The 22,162-nt window shown below is 43.7% G+C and overlaps 1 protein-coding gene across 4 annotated transcripts in view; it reads left to right on the top strand.

Moving 5' to 3' along the window:
* The window catches only part of myo5aa (myosin VAa), a 223,058-nt gene continuing 200,896 nt past the window's right edge, over positions 1–22,162 (top strand). For all 4 annotated transcript variants that reach the window (XM_063065969.1, XM_063065970.1, XM_063065971.1 and 1 more), the window contains exon 1: positions 1–300. In XM_063065969.1, the coding sequence (XP_062922039.1) occupies positions 274–300 (27 nt within the window). In that variant the 5' untranslated portion in view covers positions 1–273. The remainder of the gene's footprint in view (positions 301–22,162) is intronic.

Genomic DNA, 22,162 nt, shown 5'->3' on the forward strand with positions numbered 1-22,162 from the left:
GCGGAAGACACGCTCAGCACAGATTTTTTTCAGTTGTGCTCGAAAGCATCTCCATGCCTGTCTCCCTTATACCCAGAATGCACAGGCGGGTGGCAGGGTACTGACACAGGTAACATGGAGATTGGTACCTTGGGCTGACGTTCGGGGCGGAGGTGAGCGCCGTTTATTTCCCAGGCAAGCCGCTGTAGTTGCTGTCTTGCAGCCGACCACCCCTCTCCCCTGCCAGGTTCTTCCGGGGAAGGCACTGGAGCCGCGGAGACGCCGCGCTGGAGAATGGCAGCATCCGAGCTCTTTACCAAGGTAAGGGCATTGAGTTTATTTGCTGGGAACGAGATCCAAACCCCCGTCCCGGAATACCTCGGTACGCGATGAATTTTGCTTGTCGTGTGACTGCGGCTCTGATGCGGAACACGGGTGACTGGGGGGCCAGAATGTGCAGCGCAAGGCGAGAGAACAATGGTTGGAGGATCTCGGTTCTTCTGCGTGTCACTGCAGCAGCCTGATTTAGATACTGTGTGTGCTTTTGCGTTCAGTGGGCGACGGAGAGCGGCCCCGACTGTGGTGAATTGAGGGAAGGGGGGAGTCTGATGTGGTTTACTGCGCCGTGTGCATGGAGCCTTCATCGTTAAAGTGGAGCAGTTCTCCACCCCCGCTGCCTCCAAAAATGAAAACAGGGCCGTTCAGTACCGAGGCCACCCACCAGCCGCCCAGCTGTCAACCCAAAGAGGAAGCTCACTCAATTACATCTCGCTTAAAGCCAGCTTTCAGCCGCTTGCCGGGCCGTTTTGAAACAGCAGCCGGGTGCAAGGCTCTCTGTTGACTGCTGCTTCAGCTGGGGAGGGACTGGTTTCAGTCAAGCTCGCAGGAACGTTGTTAATGCAAATCCGCTTTCCACTCTGACCGCATATCACGTTTAAATTCTTCTAAATGTTTCTTAATCTGATTGTTGATCGGCTGATGTATTGCTGCATCCCTTTCAATACATTGGCTGTGTTTCAACAAAAAGAAAATTGTAAAATCGGGAGGACTGGAACAAAAATGGAAAATACTGGAAACACTCAGGCATCCTCTGTACAGAGAGAGGCAGTCAACGCTCAGGGACAATGACCTTTCTTTGTGTTTAGTATCAGCAACGCATTCAAGAGGTTCTTTGGTGTGTTGAGCTCACCACTATTAGTATTCAATAAAGGAGTAATGCGACTTATAGGTGGTTAGGTCAGAGTCATTGGTGGCCATTGGTGAAACACTCTCCATTACAAGTCTCTACCTTTTTCAAAACTCTTCATTGGCTGTTAAAACACTTGAGAAGTTTTAAAACGGATGTAAGAAACCACATATATTTTAGTATTTTTTTCTTGAAAAAAGGATTTGAAATTGATGAAGGAGAAGGTAAACTGACGAGAAGTACAGAAATCGGCTCTAAGAGTGTTGGCATGTGAGAAAAGGGAAATACTGAGGAGGACAGCAGGTCGCTTAGAGAGAGATGGGAGTGCAGTAATGGCAAGGGAATGAGCCTGTCTTCATGGTAAGAGACATGAAGGCCTGTCTCAAATACCAGAAAAGCAAGCATCTGGCAAGAATGAAGGAGTGAATGAAATTAGAATTAGGAACAGGGCGTTTTGGGGAAGTTGGGAAGTCTGATAAGACCCAAGTATCTGATGCTCAGTGTCCGAGAATTGACTCTGATAGCAGAAGCCTCGATTCATAGAAAGATAGAGGTTTGTCTGTGCGGGAAATCCAGAGCAACCCCCCCCCCACACACAAAATGCTGGAGGAACTCAGCAGGTCAGGCAGCATCTGTGGAAATGAATGAACAGTCAATATTTCGGGCCAAGGCCTTTCCTCAGGCCTAGAAAGAAAGGGGGAAGATTCCAGAATAAAAAGGTGCGGGGAAGGGAAGGAGGACGGGGTAGGTTGATAGTGGAACCAGGTGGGTGGGAAAGGTGAAGGGCTGGAGAGGAAGGAATCAAATGGAGAGAACAGTGGACCATGGGAGAAAGCGATGAAGGAGGGGCACGGGGGGGGCGGGGGCGGGAACGTGATAGGCAGGTGAAGAGAAGAGGTAAGAGGCCAGAGTGGGGAAGAGAGAAGGGGAGGGAATTTCTTTTATATCGGAAGTGAAAAATCACTGTGTATGCTGTCAGTTTGGAGACTAACTAGACAGAGTATAAGATGCTGCTCCTCTACCCTGAGGGTGGCCTCGTCATGGTGAAAGAGGAAGCCGTAGACCAACATGTTGGAATGGGAATGGGGACAGGAATTAAAATGTTTGGCTACTGGGAAATTAGAGTGGAGGTGCTTCACAAAGTAATCCTACAATTTTACATAGGTATCATGGTGGGCACAGACTCACTGAGGTGTGGTCGAAGGGGGACAAGGGTTATTAAGACTCCTTCTGAGGACAGAATGTTTTGGCTCAGAGAGGGGAATGTCAGATGGAATGCTGAAGACACTGCACGGATTAGGGGGGAGGGTTGGGGTACTCGGGGAAGGTACCCCCACCAAACACTGCCCTCCACTCTCTCAGTAGCAGCCCAAACCTTACCATGAAACCCGCAGACAAAGAGGCTGTGTTGTAGTGTGGCAGGCTGACTTCTACCTGGCGGAGGTGAGGTACCTCCTCTGATCTATGCATTGAAAATGATCCCATTAGAAAATTGTCTCCGACATCATCCCTAACCTCATCAGCTCTAGAGAACTCCATCCACTGCCACCAAACTCATAGCTTCCTTACCTCTCACTGCTCATTTCTACCTCCTGTCTAAGATCCACAAACCTGACTGGGTAGGCCCATGGTCTCTGCCTGCTCCTGCTTCATCTGTCCTCCGTCTGCCAGAACTGGACCGCACCCTCAATAACTTCGGCTCTTCCCACTTCCTTCAGACTCAAGGGTAGCCATGGGCATGTGTTTGGCCCCGGCTCTGCCTGCCATTTCGTTGGCTAAGTAGAACAGTCCATGTTCCAAGCCATCACTGGTAATGCTTCCCAACTCTTCGTGTGCTACATTGGCAACTGCATTGGTGCTGCTTCATGCACCCATGCTGAGCTCGTCAATTTCATCAACTTTGCCTCCAACTTTTACCCTGCCCTTAAATTCACTGGGTCCATTTCAGACACCTCCCTCCCCTTTCTCGATCTCCAAACTGTCTAATAACACTTTTTATAAATCTACCAATTCCCGCGGTTATCTTGACTATTCGGGCACCTTCCCCCTTCCTTTCCTGAGAAAGGGTCTCGGCCTGAAACGCCAGGTGTTTATTCACTTCCATAGATGCCAAATGACCTGCTGAGTTCCTCCGGCATTTTGTGTGATTCAGGTTCAGATTAGTTTTCTGTCACCGGAATGCAATGAAATTCCCTGCTTGCACTGGTTACCAGCTTCTAGAATTCTGTACGTTGTGGAACTGTTCCTGGGAATGGAGGGTTGTGAATGTGACAGCGTTGTGAATGTGACAGCGTTATCAAGGAGGGAGAGTGAAAACCGGAATTGGTGACCTCCAGCCTATCAGCAACAGATGCTAGATTCTATAATGAATCAGAATCAGGTTAAATATCACCAACATATGTAGTAACATTTGTTAACTTCTCAGCAGCAATACAATGCAATATATAATAATAGAGAAGAAACTGTGAATTACCCCGTGTGTTTATGTGTATAATATATATTTAAATAAGTAGTGCAGAAAAAGAAATAATAAAGTAGTGAGGTAGTGTTGAATCATAAACAGGCGAAATCTGCAGGTGCTGGAAATCCGAGCACCACACACAAAGTGCTGGAGGAGCTCAGCAGGCCAGGCAGCATCTATGGAAAAGAGTCATAGGGCCGAGACCCTTCATCAGGACTAAAGGAGAAGGCAGAATTAGAAGGTGGGGGAGGGAAGGAAGAAACGCAAGGTGATAGGTGAAACTGGGAGGGGAGAAGTAAAGTGCTGGGAAGTTGGTGAAAGAGACACAGAGTTGGAGAAGGGGGAATGTGATGGGAGAGGACAGAAGGCCACGGAAGAAAGAAAACGAGGAAATGGGAATGGGGAGTGATGAAGCAGGGGGAGCATTATTGGAAGTTCACGAAATCAATGTTCATGCCATCAGGTTGGAGGCTACGCAGGCAGAATGTAAGGGTGTTGCTTCTCCAACGCAAGTGTGGCCCCATTGCAATAGTAGAGGAGGCTGTGCACATGTCGAAATGGGAAGTGGAATTAAAATGGGTGGCCACTGGGAGATCCTGCTTTTTCTGGTGGATGGAGTGTAGGTGCTCGGCCAAGTGGTCTCCCAATCTATGTTGGGTCTCACCGATATGCTGGAGGCCACAATGGGAGCATTGGATGCAGTAGATGACCCCAACAGACTCTCAGGTGAAGTATCGCCTCACCTGGAAGGACTGTTTGCGGCCCTGAATAGTAGTGAGGGAGGAGGCGTAGGGACAGGTGAAGCACTTGTTCCGCTTGCAAGGATAAGTGCCAGGAGGGATGAATGGACAAGGGAGTTGCATAGGGAGCGATCCCTGCAGAAAGTCAGGGGGAGGGAAATATGTGCTTGGTGGTGGGATCCTGGTGGAGATGGCGAGGTAGTGTTCATGGGTTCAATATCTGTTTAGAAATCGGATGGCAGAGGGGAAGAAGCTATTCCTGAACCTTTGAGTGTGTGTCTTCAGGCTTCTGTACCTCTTTCCTGGTGGTAGCAATGAGAACAAGGCATGACCTGGGTGATGGGAGCCCTCAATAATGGATGCTGCCTTTTTGAGGCACTGCTCCTTGAAGATGTAATGAAGGATGTAATTACAGAATGTTAGGAAAGCAATAATCGTTTGAGCAGCATCAGCCTGGATTTACAAAAGGAATCGTGTTTGAGTAATTTATTAGAGTTCTTTGAACATGTGACTAATAGAAGGGAGAAGGTGTTTAGATTTTTAGAAGCATTTCAATAGGATCCCATACAGCAGGTTGGCTAACAAAGTTAGAGCACGCGGATTGGGGATGGTATAATGAGGGCTGGCAGGCGTAGTGGGAGAAAATGGGTCTTTCTCAGCTTGGCCGGCTGCTACCAGTGGAGTGTTGCATGGGTCCTAGCTATTCACAGTCTTTGCCTAAGGGGGCCAAATGGAGGAGGAGAAGATGGCAGCGCGACGGCAGTGCACGCAGCCTCTCCGGTGATTGATATCTGTAACCTGTCAAGTAGGGGACTGTGCACAATTCTGATTTGATGGAGATGGACATGAGAGTACGGAGGAACACCCGGAAAACTTCTGAAATGCCGGCTTCGCTGCCGCTGCTACTGTGTGGTAACCGGAATCTCCGGAGCAGAAGGCCCCGAATCCTCAGCTTTGCTTGATTTGGCAGCCGGGGCTAGGTCGAAGGCGCTCAGGAGGCTGTATCGAAGGGGCTGGTCGGAGGCTCGAAGTTTGCAGACGGATGGACTTAGTGTCGGCTGTGGTTGGCTGCTTCCAAGGCATCGGCAAGTTGACGGTGCCTGGAGGTTTATGGCAGGGAGTTTCTTCCTTTTGCCACCGCTATCAGGGACTCGGGAGTCGATCAACTCGGAGACTTTGACACTATTTTTACCGTGCCCATGGTTTGTTCTTCATCAAGTTATGGTATTGTTTTGCACTGCTGTAACTATGTGTTATAATTATGTGGTTCTGTCAGTGTTAGTCTTTGGTCTGTCCTGTTTTTCTGTGATATCACTCCGGAGAAACATTGTATCATTTCTTAATGCATGTATGCATTTCTAAATGACAGTAAAAGAGGACTGAGTGTTCTCACCAAAAAAATGATGTGAAACTCGGCGAGATTGTGAATGGGATGAAGGATGTTAAGAGGCTTTGAGGAGATATAGGTAAGCTAAGTGAGTGGGCAAGAAAGTGACAGATGGAATTCAGTATGTGGGAAAAATCTTCTCAATATTTAAGATTCTCGATTGTGTATTGTCATTCTTCAGTGTAAAGGAGAATGCAATAATTGTTACTCTGCATATGATACAGCATTAAAAGAAAATACAACAGGCATGAAGAAAAAATGGGTTAATGGTTGGAGATTTTGGTCAGCCTGATGGCTTGGGGAAAGTAACTGTTTTTGAGTCTGATGGTCCTATCGTGGATGCTGTTTTCCCTGTTGGGAGTGGAATCCTTCATGGTACTGCTGGCCTTTTTCCAGAACTGTCCTACATATGCGTCCCTTGATGGCGGGTTGGTTGGTTCCGGTGATGCGTTGGGCAGTTTTAACTGCATTACCCAGACCTGCTGTCTGCCACAAAGCAGTTTCTGTACCGCACAGTGATGCAGCATGTTAAGGTGCTCTTCACTAAGTGTCGGTAGAAGGTTGTGAGTATTGGCGTGCACAGGCCGCAGGCTTCTTTCAGCCCCCCCATAAAGTAGTGAATGGTAACATGGGTGCAGAAAGCAAATAGGAGGGTAAGTGGGATGTTGGCTCTTGTTCTGAGGGGATTTGATTACAGAAAAAAATTTTTTACTGTGATTACATAGGGCCTTAATGAGACTTCAGTTGGAATGGTATGTGGAGTTTTTGTTCTCCTTACCCGGAAAATAAGGAGTCTAGGACCAGAAGGCACAGGCTCAGAATAGAAAGTAGGATGACCCTTCAGAACAGAGATGACAGAATTTCTTGAGCCAGAGAGTGGTGAATCTGTGGAATTCGTTGCCACAGACAGCTACGTAAGCCAGTTCATTGGGTATATTGAAAGTGGAGGTTGATAGGTTCTTGGTTAGTAAATGTGTGAAAGGTTACGGTGAAAAGGCAGGAGAATGGGTTTTAATAGGGATAATAAATCAGCCACGATGGAATGACGGACCAGACTCTGGGCCAAATAGCCTAACTCTGCTCCCATGTCTTGTGGTCTATTAAATGAGATTCTTGTACTGGAAGGAAATCAGCCAAGATTCACCAATCTTATTCCTCAATGACGAGTTTGCTATTGAGAAATTGAAAAGTCTTTGTCTGTATTCTCTCGAATCTAGAAGAATGGCAGTGCATTTTACAGAATATCTAGCGGGTGGATGCAGGGAGGACGTTTCTTTTGGCTGAGGAGCTAAAACCAGGGATCTCAAAGTTCGAAGTAAATTTTATTATCAAAGTACATATATGTCACCTTATACTATAGTAACTAGTAACTATAACAGGATCAATAAAAGATCAACTAGAATGCAGAAGACTGTACAAATGTAAATATAAATAGCAATAAATAATGAGAACATGAGATAAAGAGTCCTTAAAGTAAGATCATTGGTTGTAGGAACATTTCAATGATGGGGCAAGTGAGTGTAGTGATCCCCTTTTGTTTAAGAGCCTGATGGTTGAGGGGTGGTGTGAGTCCCAAGGCTCTTGTACCTTCGACCTGATGGCAACGTTGAAGTCTCAGTCTCAGAATAAGGGACAGAATGTTTAAGACTAGTACGAGGGGAAATTTTTCCTCATGGACAAATTGGTGAATCTTTAGAATTCTCTATGGATGGCTTTGAACATTCATTCGAAATAGGGATCAATAGATAAGGAATCAAGGTATATGGGGATAATGTAGGAAAATGATATTGATGAATGGTGCAGCAGGCTCAATGGATTGGATTGCCTAATCCTGGTATTTTTTAAATAAAATTTCCGGGGTAGATATTTATCAGTTGGACTTCATTGATAATGTTCCTTGACTTGCATATCTATTACTTGTAAATTATGCACATATTCAAGTAATAAAAATGTCATTTGAATGTATGGCCAATGTCTTAACCAGTGGTGAGTGTAGTAGAAATTGCAGACTTCTTGCTAAACTTTATGTCCGTAGATAAGGCAGCAACCGAACTAAGGAATAAGAAGCAAAGGTTATAGGGTGCAAAGGCTTTTTGTTGCAAGTTTATTTATCTGTAGCAGTCCATTTATTGTGCCGATGGTTTTAATGAATGAAGGTTAGTGATGTGTTGGCAGGCAATACAGCTGCATGGCATCGTGGCTAATTTAACAGCAAATTACTTCTTTTGAATGAAAACAAAGTGCTGGAAGCACTCCAGCAGTCCAGATGAAGGAGAGTCAATGTTCGGGATGAGATCCATTTTCCTCCTTCGAAGCTGCCTGACCCTCTGAGTTCCTCTAGCACTTTTCTGGAATCACTCAACAAGTCAGGCACCAGCCCCGGAGAGGGAAACAGAATTAACATTTCACGTCAATGATCTTTTTCATCAGTACTCGAGAGGGATCACCAACCGGAAATGTTAACGTTGTTCCTCTCTTTACGGAGGGTCTCTGAGCTGCTAAATATTACTTGCAACATGTTCTGTTTTGAGTGGTCTGTCTAATTGTGTAATTTATAACTATGCTTTCAGGATATTTGGACAGTAAAGATAAAATCTGATTCTTTTTCTGCCGCTGCTCTGGTGCAGTCCTGCCCATTGCTCCTGTTATCAACAGGAAACTTGGCTCAGAGCTAGCTGAGATGGTGAACCTACTTACTGGATTAAAATGCTGAGATCTTGTGAACAAGGCTTGTATTTTTATTTTGTGGCCCTTGCAGGTACAGAATTAAAATTTTGAGCACGACCTTGCAGTTCTGCTCTCCAAATGGATCATGTATTAGTTTTCCAACTGAGTTAATGCCATCATTAAATTACACTGTAAGCACCAAGATGGCGTGGGGCAGATGCAGTGAGGTGAAACACCCATTGACTCTGTTGCAGCAATTTACAAAATCAAAGATTGTTTGGATTCCTGAAGTTTTCTAACTTCTGAGCTGGTTGAGCCTTCTGGAGCTGACTCAGTGAATTTATGGTTACTCCTAACAATGGGGAGGTAGCTTATCAGACTTGATTCACTTTGAACACTTAGCTCTTAAAATTGGTTTGAGTAAAAATTCAGTTAAATCAATAAATGTCTTTAATTTGTGTCGTCATCTGTTGTCCTGATCCTGTACAATGCTACAGGGTTTTTTTTTGTAGTTTAGAACGTGTAGCATCCTTGATTTATGGCATCCAAGCATTTCAAATTGCACATTCTTTTTTGAGGTAAGTGGAATTTCCTTTTAAAGGGAATCTCTTTCACAATTTTGGCCACTTTCCATGAAAGTACAAATGGGTGGTATCAGAAAGTATTAAAATGATTTGTGTTGGAATGCTTTGGTACGTAAATGAAGATCCAAGCCAGTAATTCAGCCCATTTAAAGCCTGGTCTTCCAAGAGTCAATGTGATGCGCTATAAACTTCTCAGTCTAATGTTATGTTCTTGGTACTCGTTTACTTTTCATTTTAAATTTGCTCTGACAAGCAGGACTTACTGGAAGAAACAAGGGCTAAAATAACAAACACGGGGAATTCTGCAGATGCTGGAAATTCAAGCAACACACATCAAAGTTGCTGGTGAACGCTGCAGGCCAGGCAGCATCTCTAGGAAGAGGTACAGTCAACGTTTCAGGCCGAGACCCTTTGTCAGGACGTCAGGACAAAAGGTCTCGGCCTGAAACATCGACTGTACCTCTTCCTAGAGATGCTGCCTGGCCTGCAGCGTTCACCAGCAACTTTGATGTGTGTGGCTAAAATAATATAGGCCTCAATCTGTTTATTTATTTACTTAGTGAAACTACACAGAATAGACCCTTCCGGCTTTTCGATCTGTGTCGTCCACCAACCCCTAGCCTAATCATGAGATAATTGCAATGACCAATTAACCTAATAACCGATACGTCTTTGAACTGTGGCAGGAAACCAGAGCACTTGGAGAAAACCCATGCATTCCACAAGGAGGACATGCAGACTCTGTGCAGATGACTCTGGCATTGAACTCTGACACTAGAATTGAGCTCTGACACCCCGATCTGTAATGGCATCAAGCTAACTGCTACGCTGCTGTGGCGCCTACAAACGTCAGCACGTTTAGGAAGACCGATAATGGAAAGTGTGTGAATGATGTACCTTCCCTGTGATCAAGCCTGAGCTTTTTTTATGTCTCCTGTGCTGGTGCGTGTGTATAACTAACAGGCCGTATTTCGGTGATTTAAGAGAGATAATAGACTTCCTGACAAAAAGAAGTCAACAGTGAATGATAATCAAAACTTCCCTTGTTTGAATCGAAGTCCTGTTACAAATCTTTTGTTTCTATTAGAAAGTGAAGTTGAGGTTGATGCTTGTAAATATCTAATCAGCCATTCATTTTGCAGCATTGTCTGCTTGGTCTTCCAGAATTTTATTACATCTAAATATCATTGTGGTAATATTGTTGTTTAGTATCAGGGCAAAATTCTAAATTTACATATATACTTAGGTTTCTGCGTGCTGAAGTACAGCAGATAGAAACCCAAGGACCTGGTAAAATGCTTTGCATTAATTTTGTGGGTTCTGGATTTTGCCTTTCAGATCTTTTTTTTTTAAACCATTCTCAAAGTTCAAAGTAAATTCATTATTGAAGTACATATATGTCACGATATACAACCCTGAGATCCATTTTCTTGTGGGTATACTCAGTAAATCTACAGAAGAATAACCATAGCAGAAATAATGACTACCCAACTGGAGTGCAGAAGACAACAGACTGTGCAAATACTAAAAGAAGAAACAATAATGAGAAATAAATAAATTATTTTGTATCTTAAAACATGATATTCAATACATTAACGTCAAAAATGTTATTAGTAACTTCTCTGATAAGTTATCAGTAACTCATTCATGTCCTTTTCAAACACCCAGACTTGCTCTACTGAATGAAGATGTTGGAAAGTTATTAGTTCATGACCCAATTCTAATGCCCTTATCTCTATGCTTTAACTTCTTCATTAACTATATATATCCACTAATTCATTGGCAGAAATGTTATGCCTTTTGGCACACTGTTGTATTGTTATAATAAAATTGCTGCTTAAGTTTCTTAGTTTGGTGATTCCCAGATTTGTATTTGGGATAAAACAATTTAGCTGAGCCCATATGAAGCTGTGGATATTCGCGAATAAGTTAGTTATTTTATTAACAAGAGAAACTCTGCAGGTGCTGGAAATCAAAGCAACACCCACAAAATGCTGAAGGAATCAGCAACTATGGAAAAGAGTAAACAATCGACATTTCGGCCCAAGACCCTTCTTTGTGTGTATTGCTAGTTATTTTATTTATCTGTCTCTTTACCTAGTTACTTATCTATCTATCTATTTATTTAGTTATATATATTTATTTATTGAGATACAGCATGGAAATGGGCTCCTCTGGCCCTTCGACCTGCACCTCCTAGCAACCCACAAGTTAACCCTAGCCCAATCACAGAACAATTTGCAGTGCCTGATTCATCTCTCAACTAGTATTCTTTGGACTGTGCAAGGAAATTGGAGCACCCGGAGGAAACCAACACGGTCACAGGCAGAACATATAAACTCTTTACCCTGCACTTCCCGTTTCTACCTCCTACCCAAGATCCACAAACCTGCCTGTCCAGGTAGACCCATTGTCTCAGCTTGCTCCTGCCCCACCGAACTCGTTTCTGCATACCTCGACACGGTTTTATCACCCCTTGTTCAATCCCTTCCGACCTATGTTCGTGACACTTCTCACGCTCTTAAACTTTTCGATGATTTTAAGTTCCCTGGCCCCCACCGCTTTATTTTCACCATGGATGTCCAGTCCCTATATACTTCCATCCCCCATCAGGAAGGTCTCAAAGCTCTACGCTTCTTTTTGGATTCCAGACCTAATCAGTTCCCCTCTACCACCACTCTGCTCCGTCTAGCGGAATTAGTCCTTACTCTTAATAATTTTTCCTTTGGCTCCTCCCACTTCCTCTAAACTAAAGGTGTAGCTATGGGTACCCGTATGGGTCCTAGCTATGCCTGCCTTTTTGTTGGGTTTGTGGATCAATATGTTCCGTGCCTATTCTGGTATCTGTCCCCCACTTTTCCTTCGCTACATCGACGACTGCATTGGCGCTGCTTCCTGCACGCATGCAGAACTCGTTGACTTTATTAACTTTGCCTCCAACTTTCACCCTGCCCTCAAGTTTACCTGGTCCATTTCCGACACCTCCCTCCCCTTTCTAGATCTTTCTGTCTCTGGAGACAGCTTATCCACTGATGTCTACTATAAGCCTACTGACTCTCACAGCTATCTGGACTATTCCTCTTCTCACCCTGTCTCTTGCAAAAACGCCATCCCCTTCTCGCAATTCCTCTGTCTCCGCCGCATCTGCTCTCAGGATGAGGCTTTTCAATCTAGGACGAGGGAGATGTCTTCCTTTTTTAAAGAAAGGGGCTTCCCTTCCTCCACTATCAACTCTGCTCTTAAACGCATCTCCCCCATTTCACACACATCTGCCACCCCACTAGGAATAGAGTTCCCCTGGTCCTCACCTACCACCCCACCAGCCTCCCGGTCCAACATATTATTCTCCGTAACTTCCGCCACCTCCAACGGGATCCCACCACTAAGCACATCTTTCCCTCCCGCCTCTCTCTGCATTCCGCAGGGATCACTACCTACGCAACTCCCTTGTCCATTCGTCCCCCCCATCCCTCCCCACTGATCTCCCTCCTGGCACTTATCCGTGTAAGCGGAAAGAGTGCTACACATGCCCTTACACTTCCTCCCTTACCACCATTCAGGGCCCCAAACAGTCCTTCCAGGTGAGGCAACACTTCACCTGTGAGTCGACTGGGGTGATATACTGCGTCCGGTGCTCCCGATCTGGCCTTTTATATATTGGCGAGACCCGATGCAGACTGGGTGACCGCTTTGCTGAACACCTACGCTCTGTCCGCCAGAGAAAGCAGGATCTCCCAGTGGCCACACATTTTAATTCCACATCCCATTCCCATTCTGACATGTCTATCCACGGCCTCCTCTACTGTAAAGATGAAGCCACACTCAGGTTGGAGGAACAACACCGTATATTCCGTCTGGGTAGCCTCCAACCTGATGGCATGAACATCGACTTCCCTAACTTCCGCTAAGGCCCCACCTCCCCCTCGTACCCCATCTGTTACTTATTTTTATGCACACATTCTTTCTCTCACTCTCCTTTTTCTCCCTCTGTCCCTCTGAATATACCTCTTGCCCATCCTCTGGGTCCCCCCCCCCCGTCTTTCTTCTTGGACCTCCTGTCCCATGATCCTCTCGTATCCCCTTTTGCCTATCACCTGTCCAGCTCTTGGCTCCATCCCTCCCCCTCCTGTCTTCTCCTATCATTTTGGATCTCCCCCTCCCCCTCCAACTTTCAAATCCCTTACTCACTCTTCCTTCAGTTAGTCCTAACGAAGGGTCTCGGCCTGAATCGTCGACTGCACCTCTTCCTACAGATGCTGCTTGGCCTGCTGCATTCACCAGCAACTTTGATGTGTGTAACTCTTTACAGACAGCAGGTTTGATTTCAAACATTAGAACTGAACTTTGAAAGGCATGTGGACCGGGGTGTAGAGGCAAAATTGCCAAATTTGCAGATGACATAAAGCTTGGAGACATGAGGAACTGTGAAGAGGTGAGTAATAGGTTTCGGTGAGATATGATTTGGCTGGTGGAATGCATGAGAAATGCAAGTTACTCCTGAGAAATGTAAAGCTTTATAGTTAAGAGGGAAAAGAAGCAGAATATATTGGAGAGTACAGTTCTAAAACGGGAAACAGGAGATCTCAGGATATTTGTACATAATTGGAAGTGGCAATGGAGGTTGAAAAACCAGCTTAAAGCACACAGGAACCTGGGATTTATAAATAGCGGAATATCATGTCCCAGTTTGGGTTCCACACTTTATAAAAGGTGTGAGGATTGGAGAGAATACAGAAGAGATTTCTGAAAATAAGCCAGGGATGATTGTATAAGTACTTAAGGACCGGATATACAAGTGCTTCAATAGATATGGACTGATTAAGGATAGTAAGTATGGCGTTGTGCATGGTAGATCATGAGTGACTGATCTTGTAGAGTTTTTTGAGGAAGTTACCAGGAAAGTGGATGATGGTAAAGCAATGGATGTTGTCTACTTGGACTTCAGCAAGGCATTTGACAAGGTTCCGCATGGGAAGTTGGTCAAGAAGGTTCAGATGCTCTGCATTCAAGATGGATTGGACATTGGCTTTGTGGGAGAAGCCAGAGAGTGGTAGTGACTAGTGGATAGTGGTGTGCCGCAGCAATTGGTGCTGGGTCCGTTGTTGTTTGTCATCTATATCAATGATCTGATGATAAAGTGGTTAACTGGATCAGCAAATTTGCGGGTGACACCAAGATTGGGGGTGTAGTGGACAGCGAGGAAGGCTATCATGGCTTGCTGAGGGATCTGCATCAGTTGGAAAAATGGGCTGAAAAATGGCAGATGGGATTAAATGAAGACAAGTGCGAGGTTTTGCACTTTGGTAGGACCAACCAGGGTAGGTCTTACACAGTGAACTGAGGAGTGTGGTAGAACAAAAGGATCTGGGAATACAGGTCCATAATTCATTGAAAGTAGTTGGGGTCGTAAAGAAAGCTTTTGGCACGTTGGCCTTCGTAAATCAATATACGAGTACAAGAGATGGGATGTTATTTTGAAGTTGTATAGGACATTGTTGAGTACTAATTTGGAGTATTGTGTGCAGTTTTGGTAACCTTCCCACGGAAAAGATGTAAACAAGTTTGAAATAGTACAGAGAAAACTTACAAGGATGTCGCCGGGTCTGGAGGACCTGAGTTATAAGGAAAGACTGACTAGGTTTGGACTGTATTCCTTAGAACATAGAAGATTGAAAGGAGATTTGACACAGGTGTACAAAATTATGAGAAGTAAAATGCAAGCAGGCTTTTTTCACTGGTTTGGGTGGGACTACAACTAGAGGTCATGGTTTAAGGGTGAAAGGTGGAAAGTTTACGGGGAACATGAGGGGAAACTTCTTCACTCAGAGGGTCATGAGGGTGTGCAGTGAGCTGCCAGCACAAGTGGTGCATAGGAGCTTGAATTCAACTGTAAAGAGAAGTTTGGTTAGGTACTTGGATGGTCGGGGTATGGAAGGCTATGGTCCCAGTGCAGGTCGATGGGAGAAGGCAGTTTAAATGGGTTTGGCACGGACTAGATTGGCCAAGGGGCCTGTTTCTGTGCTGTACTTTACTGCAAAGACTGAATAATTTGAGTTGTTCTCCCTAGATAGGAGAAGGTTGCAAGGAGATCTGATAGAATGGTATACATAGTGTTTAGAGAGAAATTGTCCTCTTGCAGGGGAGAGGGCCATGAAGCAAGGGACCTGTATGAAGGTATTTGGCAAAAGAACCAAAACTGAACTGAGGAGCTTCCTTTTAAACTACAGGTGACCGGGATTCAGATTGCACTGGGTTACAGAGGGAGATCCAGTTAATCTGGCTAAGTACCTGAAGGGATAGAAATTTCAGTTTGAAAGGGACAGAACAGGCAGATATAGGACAGGTATAGATCTGATGAGCCGAATTGCTTTCTTTTGTACTGTAATCGTTTTGTGACTCCAAGATATGCTGTGCACATTTTTAAACTAAAGAATATTCTAGTTCATAGTTCTGGAAGATTATCAGAAGTTACTAGAAAGATGAATTTAGGTTGTCTACTTTTGTGTTGATAACTCTGTTGACTTTTTCTTCAGAATGTTTGTTAAGTTGATGGTTGGGCCAATGCAGGCAAATCTAGCCACCTTGTCACAAATCTGCCATGTTGGGTGTGTCCATTAACGGAGCTGAGAAGTATTTGGATAAGAAGCAATGACTTTGGACTGGAAAAAAATTTGTCTGTAATTCTAATTCCCAATCAGCAATCCGTAATGATGTGCTGCCAAAGACATAAACCTGAAAGCACATAAAGAATTGATTTTGACTGGCTGAGATGCTCTGCCTCGTCTGTCAGCTGGGTTTGCAGGTGAGTATCACTCAGACACAATGTATCAGAGGCCAACAGTGACTCTTCAAGCTTAAACATAGTCAGGGAGTGGTGCCTGCCAATGAGGGAAAGTAACAATTGGACAAATAGAACATTACAACACAGTACAGGCCCTTCGGCCCACAGTGCTGTGCTGACCTTTTAAGCTACTCTAAGATCAATCTAACATTTCCCTCCTACATAGCCCTCCATTTTTCTATCAATAGAATATAGGACATTACAGCACAATACAGGCCTTTCGGCCCACAATGCAGCTGGACCATCATTGTATCAGTAACCAGAAGACTTTAGCCAATCAGACAAACTAAAACCTGGACAGAATATGTGTGCCTGTAATCAAAATGTAAGAGTTGAATTTGCTGTTTGTAACTGAGGAGAGGGTTTAATTGATCAACTGCAGCTAGATCACCATTGCATCAGTAACCATGGGTTTTTAGCCAATAAGGCTTAAGCTAAAACTTGGACAGGATATTCAGAATGTAAGAGTTGAATTTCCTGTATTTAGCTGGGTACTTAAAAAAACAAAATCATCACCCTACGGGAACCTTTTCTCTAAAATAAAATCTTGAGAGATTTATTTAGTTCCAGCCATTTTGTGGTTTGGAGACTTCAAGCAAAATTATTTCAAACCTCCTTAAGTGGACCGTTTCAGTCATGCTGTTACAGAGTTGTATTGACATGTATAGTGCTTTAAACATTTTTTTCTAAGGCTCTGTGTGTCTCCTGTTCATGGTACTATACAAGAGATTGATTGATACAGTTCTCCACCATAAGCTGGCAAGACAATTTCTGCACCAGAAATGCCTAAATGTGAAATACCCTTAGACAGTAAGACCATATATTTTGGGTATATACCTCAAGAATGGTTGAGAAGAGATAAATATTTAATGAATATACTGCTGGTGGCTGGTTTAAAAAAAAAACCCTTACCAGGAAATGATTATCACAGGAGAGCCCTACTTTAAATGTATGGATGGAAATTACAATGGACATTTACAAAATGGAGAATATAACAGCATAAGTTGGAACAATTTGATTCATACTGGGAAAAATGGTTTAACTACATAACACTTCATAGGCCTGATTTTATTCTCACAAGTCAATGAATATGTTGTTAAAAAAAGATCACTCCCTACTCTGTATATAGTTTCCTTCTTTCGATTGTTCTTTCTTTCCTCTCCTTTCTATAAGTGTATACCTCAGATAAATATTATGTGGAGATTCGTGACAAATATGACTATATGATATATATGTACATCATCTGAAATACATCTTATGGAAATGTTTGTTTGATGAACTTCAATAAAAAAAATAAATTACAAAGAAAAAAGAAAATGACTATTTTAAAAATATAATATTAAATTAAGCAGTAATATGTGTCCAGCACTTGCAATAAATGCATTGCTTAATTGTTGTGAAGCTGGAAGAGGGGAATGGGCAGACTTTGACTCTTGAGGAATTGACTGTTATTTCTGGGTCACTTGTGCGCAGCAGCAGCAGCTGAGCCCATCTGCTGGGAAATGATGTAAATGGCAGGCTGGGTTCTGTGGCCTGCTGCAAGGCCGAGCAGCTTGTGTAATCATGCCTTTCTTTTTATTGAGGCACTGAAAGGATTATGCAAGTTTGAGGTTTGAGCCGTGTCCTAAGCACTATCAAGAGAGCATAAAATGATTGTTTTCTGCAGGACATAATCCTTTTATTGTTGTCAGATCGGCCCAAAGATGGATAAATCGCTTCTCTGCAAACAGTCTGCCTCTTGTGCTGAAAGGGATGCTGGGAATGTTATCCCAGGGCCATGCAAAAAAATGCATGAAAGACTTCATTCACCTAGTAGCATTAGGCCTGTTACTTTTCACGATTTCCTGTCTGCTTATTGTGGGGTGGGGCTTTTGTGTGCTTCACCATTTCACTTGTGACTGTTCCAAGTTACTTGTGGAGATACTGCAGTCTGCATCTGAGCTACTGAATAGTGGCTAAATGCACTGATGCGATGCAACACTTGGTCAATTACTGAGAGCTCCACGGGATGGATTTGGATTGTGTTTATGTGAAGGTATGTACAGTGAATGTTTAGTTGATATGCACAGAAAAGCAGACGTTTAAAAGACTCTTACATGGGTACATAGGTATAGGAAAAATGGAAGATTATGAGCTGTGTAGGAGGGAAGGGTTAGATTAATTGCGGAGTAAGTTTATACAAGTCAGCACAATTATCATAGACCGAAGGGCCCGTAGTGTGTTGTACTGTGCTATGTTAAAAATAGTCACTGTCACATCAAAGTTACTGGTGAACGCAGCAGGCCAGGCAGCATCTCTCGGAAGAGGTACAGTTGACGTTTCGGGCCGAGACCCTTCGTCAGGACTAACTGAAGGAAGAGCTAGAAATCTCTTACTAGCTCTTCCTTCAGTTAGTCCTGACGAAGGGTCTCGGCCCGAAACGTCAACTGTACCTCTTCCGAGAGATGCTGCCTGGCCTGCTGCGTTCACCAGCAACTTTGATGTGTGTTGCTTGAATTTCCAGCATCTGCAGAATTCCTCATGTTTACACTATCTACAGTTTCTCTCTTCCACTATTTTTTCGTGCTTTCTACTTCTTAAACTGAGATTACATATCGACAGGTCGATGGGATGTGTGGAGAAGAAACAAGAGGCTTATTGAAAAGCTAGAAGTGGGTGTTCTACTTTGAAGGAAATTTTATTTTTTGCCTTTGGTTAGAAAAGCAGTAACATTTGCATAGTCAGGCCTGACAAATTCCATGAATCGGAGGTTGGTTTGGTATTGGTGTATTACTGTCTCATGCACTGAGATCCAGTAAAAAACTTAGATTTGCATGCTGATCATACAGGTCATTTCAAAACATGGGTACTTTGAGGTGGTACAAGGAGAAAACAATAACAGAATCCAGAATATAGTGCGCAGTGCGGGCAGACAATGAAATGCAAGGGCTGCAGCACGATAGATTGTGAAGTCCAGGGTTCATCTTCAATATAGACGTCTGTACAAGTCTGAAAGTGGCACGGAAGCTGTTCTTGAGCCTGGTGGCGTGTATTTTCAGGCTTTTGTGTCTTCTGCCCAATGAAGGTGTGGAAGAAGAGAAAATGTGGGATGGATCTTTGACTGGGCTTGCTGCCTTTATGAGCCATTGAGAAGTGTCTGAGCGCATTGTCCGACTGTAGCCAGTGGCTTGGAAAATGTTTAGAGAAAATTTGATAATCCTATTGAGAGTCAAAAGCTACCAGTTATGTATTTTGGAAGCCCATTCTGCCAGGTAGGGTGCAAATGATTCCATTGACATTGCTTAATGGACTTCTCTCCCGGTGTCCTGGTAACTTCCTCCCTGAACTGACATCACTGTCTGGGATTAGTGGCTCACCTTCTGGTTCTCAGGGCTTGTTATCTGCAAGTCGTCCATCCGGTTTGCCTGCATTATGGTACTTCCATTGCAGTAGCAATCGGTTGGACACAATGTACTTCAGACGCACTGAAAAGATCCAATATGAATCCAGCTTTCTTGCAGCAATATCCTTGGCTGGATATTTTATTACTGTGTTTATAAAGTAACGCTGTCTTCTTCCTTCATTTACAAATTAGCTTGTCACTTGACTAAATTACATTTTCAATGTGCATTGCTTAATTGTCCAAGAAGGTAAGTTTGATTACCAAGCAGTACATACTATCTAGCAGGATTATATGGCTCTGGAAGCTCATAGCTGTAAATTGGAATTGTTTTATTATTGTCATATGTACTGAGACACAGTGAAAAGCTTGCCTTGTGTAGGGTTCATAGAGATGTTTACAGATCATTATACAAGAGACTGAGGTTGAACATGGTTAACAATAAACAGTCATAATGCAGAATAAAGCGCATCATGCTAGCAAGATAGGGCAGTGCAGGTAGACAATAAGGCGCAAGATCATAACAAGGTGGATCGTAAGGTTAAGAGTCCATCTTTTCATACCAGGGAAGCTGCTTGGAGCCTGGTGTTACGTGCTTTCGGGCTCTTGTATCTTCTCCCTGATGGGGTATCTGGTGTCTTTGATTATGCTGGCTGTCTTACTGAGGCAGCGAGAAGTACAGATAGAATCCATAGAAGGGGAGGTTGGCAAGGATTAGATGGCCTGTTTCCGTGCTGTAATTGTTATATGGTTATATGGTTTTCATGATGAATTGTGCAATGACCACCGCTCTCTGCAGTTTCTTGCAGTCGCTATTTGGAGTAGTTGCCATACCAAAGCCTCACATGGATGGCGGTGTCTTTTGCTGTTGAACCATTTGCAGTTATGTTGTGGAAGATTGAAGAGAAATTCTTTCAAAGGAATTGCAGATTGTTCTGGATGTCTGCTCATTCTTTAATATGTATCTACTTGATAATGAATAAAGCCCAAAATGGCACCAATCATCTAAACCCTCTTCTTAGCTGACTGCCTGTTGCTGCCTTGGTTGTAGCACGTCAGGCCATTTTTTTTTAATATGTTGAAGGTTTCTGTCTCTTTCAGCCTAACTAGCCCCACTCTGTGTGTGGAGAGCAACAAAAATCTTTCCTCAGTACTCTTCTATTCTTTCCATCAGCCAAGTAAAATAAGTTTGTCCTTGAGTGGGCCTTTCATAATCTGATTTTCCTCAAATTTTAATCTCCTCTCTCTCATCTTGTTTTGGCAGTTTAGCCAATCTAATCCCTCCTCACAACAAGTGTTCCTCAGGTCTGGAGCCTTGACTGGAAGTCCTCTGCAATTGCTGTGGTGTTGTTGCAGTCTTTCTGTAGTGTGGTGACCAGAATTATCCTCAATGGTTTTTACTCATTCTGCCACAGGCTCCCTGTTCTCATTCTGTGCCCTGGTCAGAGTAATGTGCAAATGAAGATTAGTCCACTCCGCTCCTCTGGTCTGCTCTGCCTTTCAGTGGGATCATTGCTGATGTCTGCAATCACAACTCCACCTTCCTGCCTGTGCCCAGGAATCATTCATTCCCTTCCTTATTAAAAATCTTATCATATTGTGCTGTAAAAATATTTAAAGGTTCTGTTTCCACTGCCAAAGATGCATGGCCCTCTGTTTGCCTCATTTTGTGTCTTGAATGAGGAATCTCTTTTTAAAACTGTGACCCCCTAGTTCCAGATTCTCCCACAAGGGGAGATGTCCACACCATTTCAGGATCCTGCAGGTATACCAGTTGTCACCTGGACCTCTTCAACTACCTGGTTCTGCGAGCTTCAGAGTTCAATGGATATTCCAACCAAGATTCAGTCGTTCCCTTATGCTAGTCAGTACCACAACAATTTATTGTGCATCCTCCTTTTCGCCTTCTCCAACTGCATTCACTCGCACCACACATTCTGAATTGTTTTCAATAAGTGGCAAAACATTTCTGCCAAGGGCTAAATTGGACTGATTTCTTCAATTTACCTGTAAATTAAAGATAATGGCTCCAGAGTTTGTTAGCGGTGAGAAAGTTACTTTTTCACAGTGAGGTATCTAACAGCATGTGTATTGTGTAGGCCCCAGGTCAATGCAAGGCAGTTTCCGGCTTTGTTTTGTTTTTTTGCTAGGCTTGTGGATTTGTGTCCCTGAGGAGGAGTGCGGCCATTTTTCCAGGGCAAGCTAATTTGTCCTTGATCATAGGTTAGCCCCTCATGCCAGATTCAAGTTGCTTATAATTATGACTGTAGTGACACTGAACTTGTTGGTATTGATGTTAAAGCCACTCACGGAATCCCTAAACCATTTTAGATGCTTTATAGAATGAAAACTGTCATTAGCAAATACATCCATTCCTACAACTAAATATACCTGATTTATTTGTCATTCTTTAGATGTTTCTGTAAAGCTTTTAACATTTATTAATCTGACATCCCAGTATGTAAGTGATCACTGAGGTCCTGAACGATGTGATGTTGATAGAGCTGTGCAACATCTTCAAGTAAATGTTATTGAAATGGATGGCTATCTGCTGGTTTAAGCACATTGCAAATCCACAGGGAAGTCTCAATGCACTAATAATTAATTAATTTATTAAGATACAGTGTGGAGTAGGCCCTTGCAGCTGCGTGGCCCAGCAATACAATTTATAATGACCAAGTAACCCACCAACCCCGGTATCCACGTGGTCACAGGGAGAACATACAAACTCCTTGCGTGCAGTGACAGGAATTGAACCCGGGTCGCCTGTACTGTAAGTGGTTGTGCTAACCACTACGCTACTGAGCCGCCCATTCTCCTGGCTACGAGTAGTTTGCGGCGCACTAGTTATAAAGCAAGCAGAAAGCTTACCACAGGGCCATAACTCTTGACAGAAGTTTCCCTGAGTAAAACTTGGTGCTTTTTAAATAATAGAAAC

Source organism: Mobula hypostoma, chromosome 13, assembly GCF_963921235.1.
Source record: "Mobula hypostoma chromosome 13, sMobHyp1.1, whole genome shotgun sequence".
NCBI lineage: Eukaryota > Metazoa > Chordata > Chondrichthyes > Myliobatiformes > Myliobatidae > Mobula > Mobula hypostoma.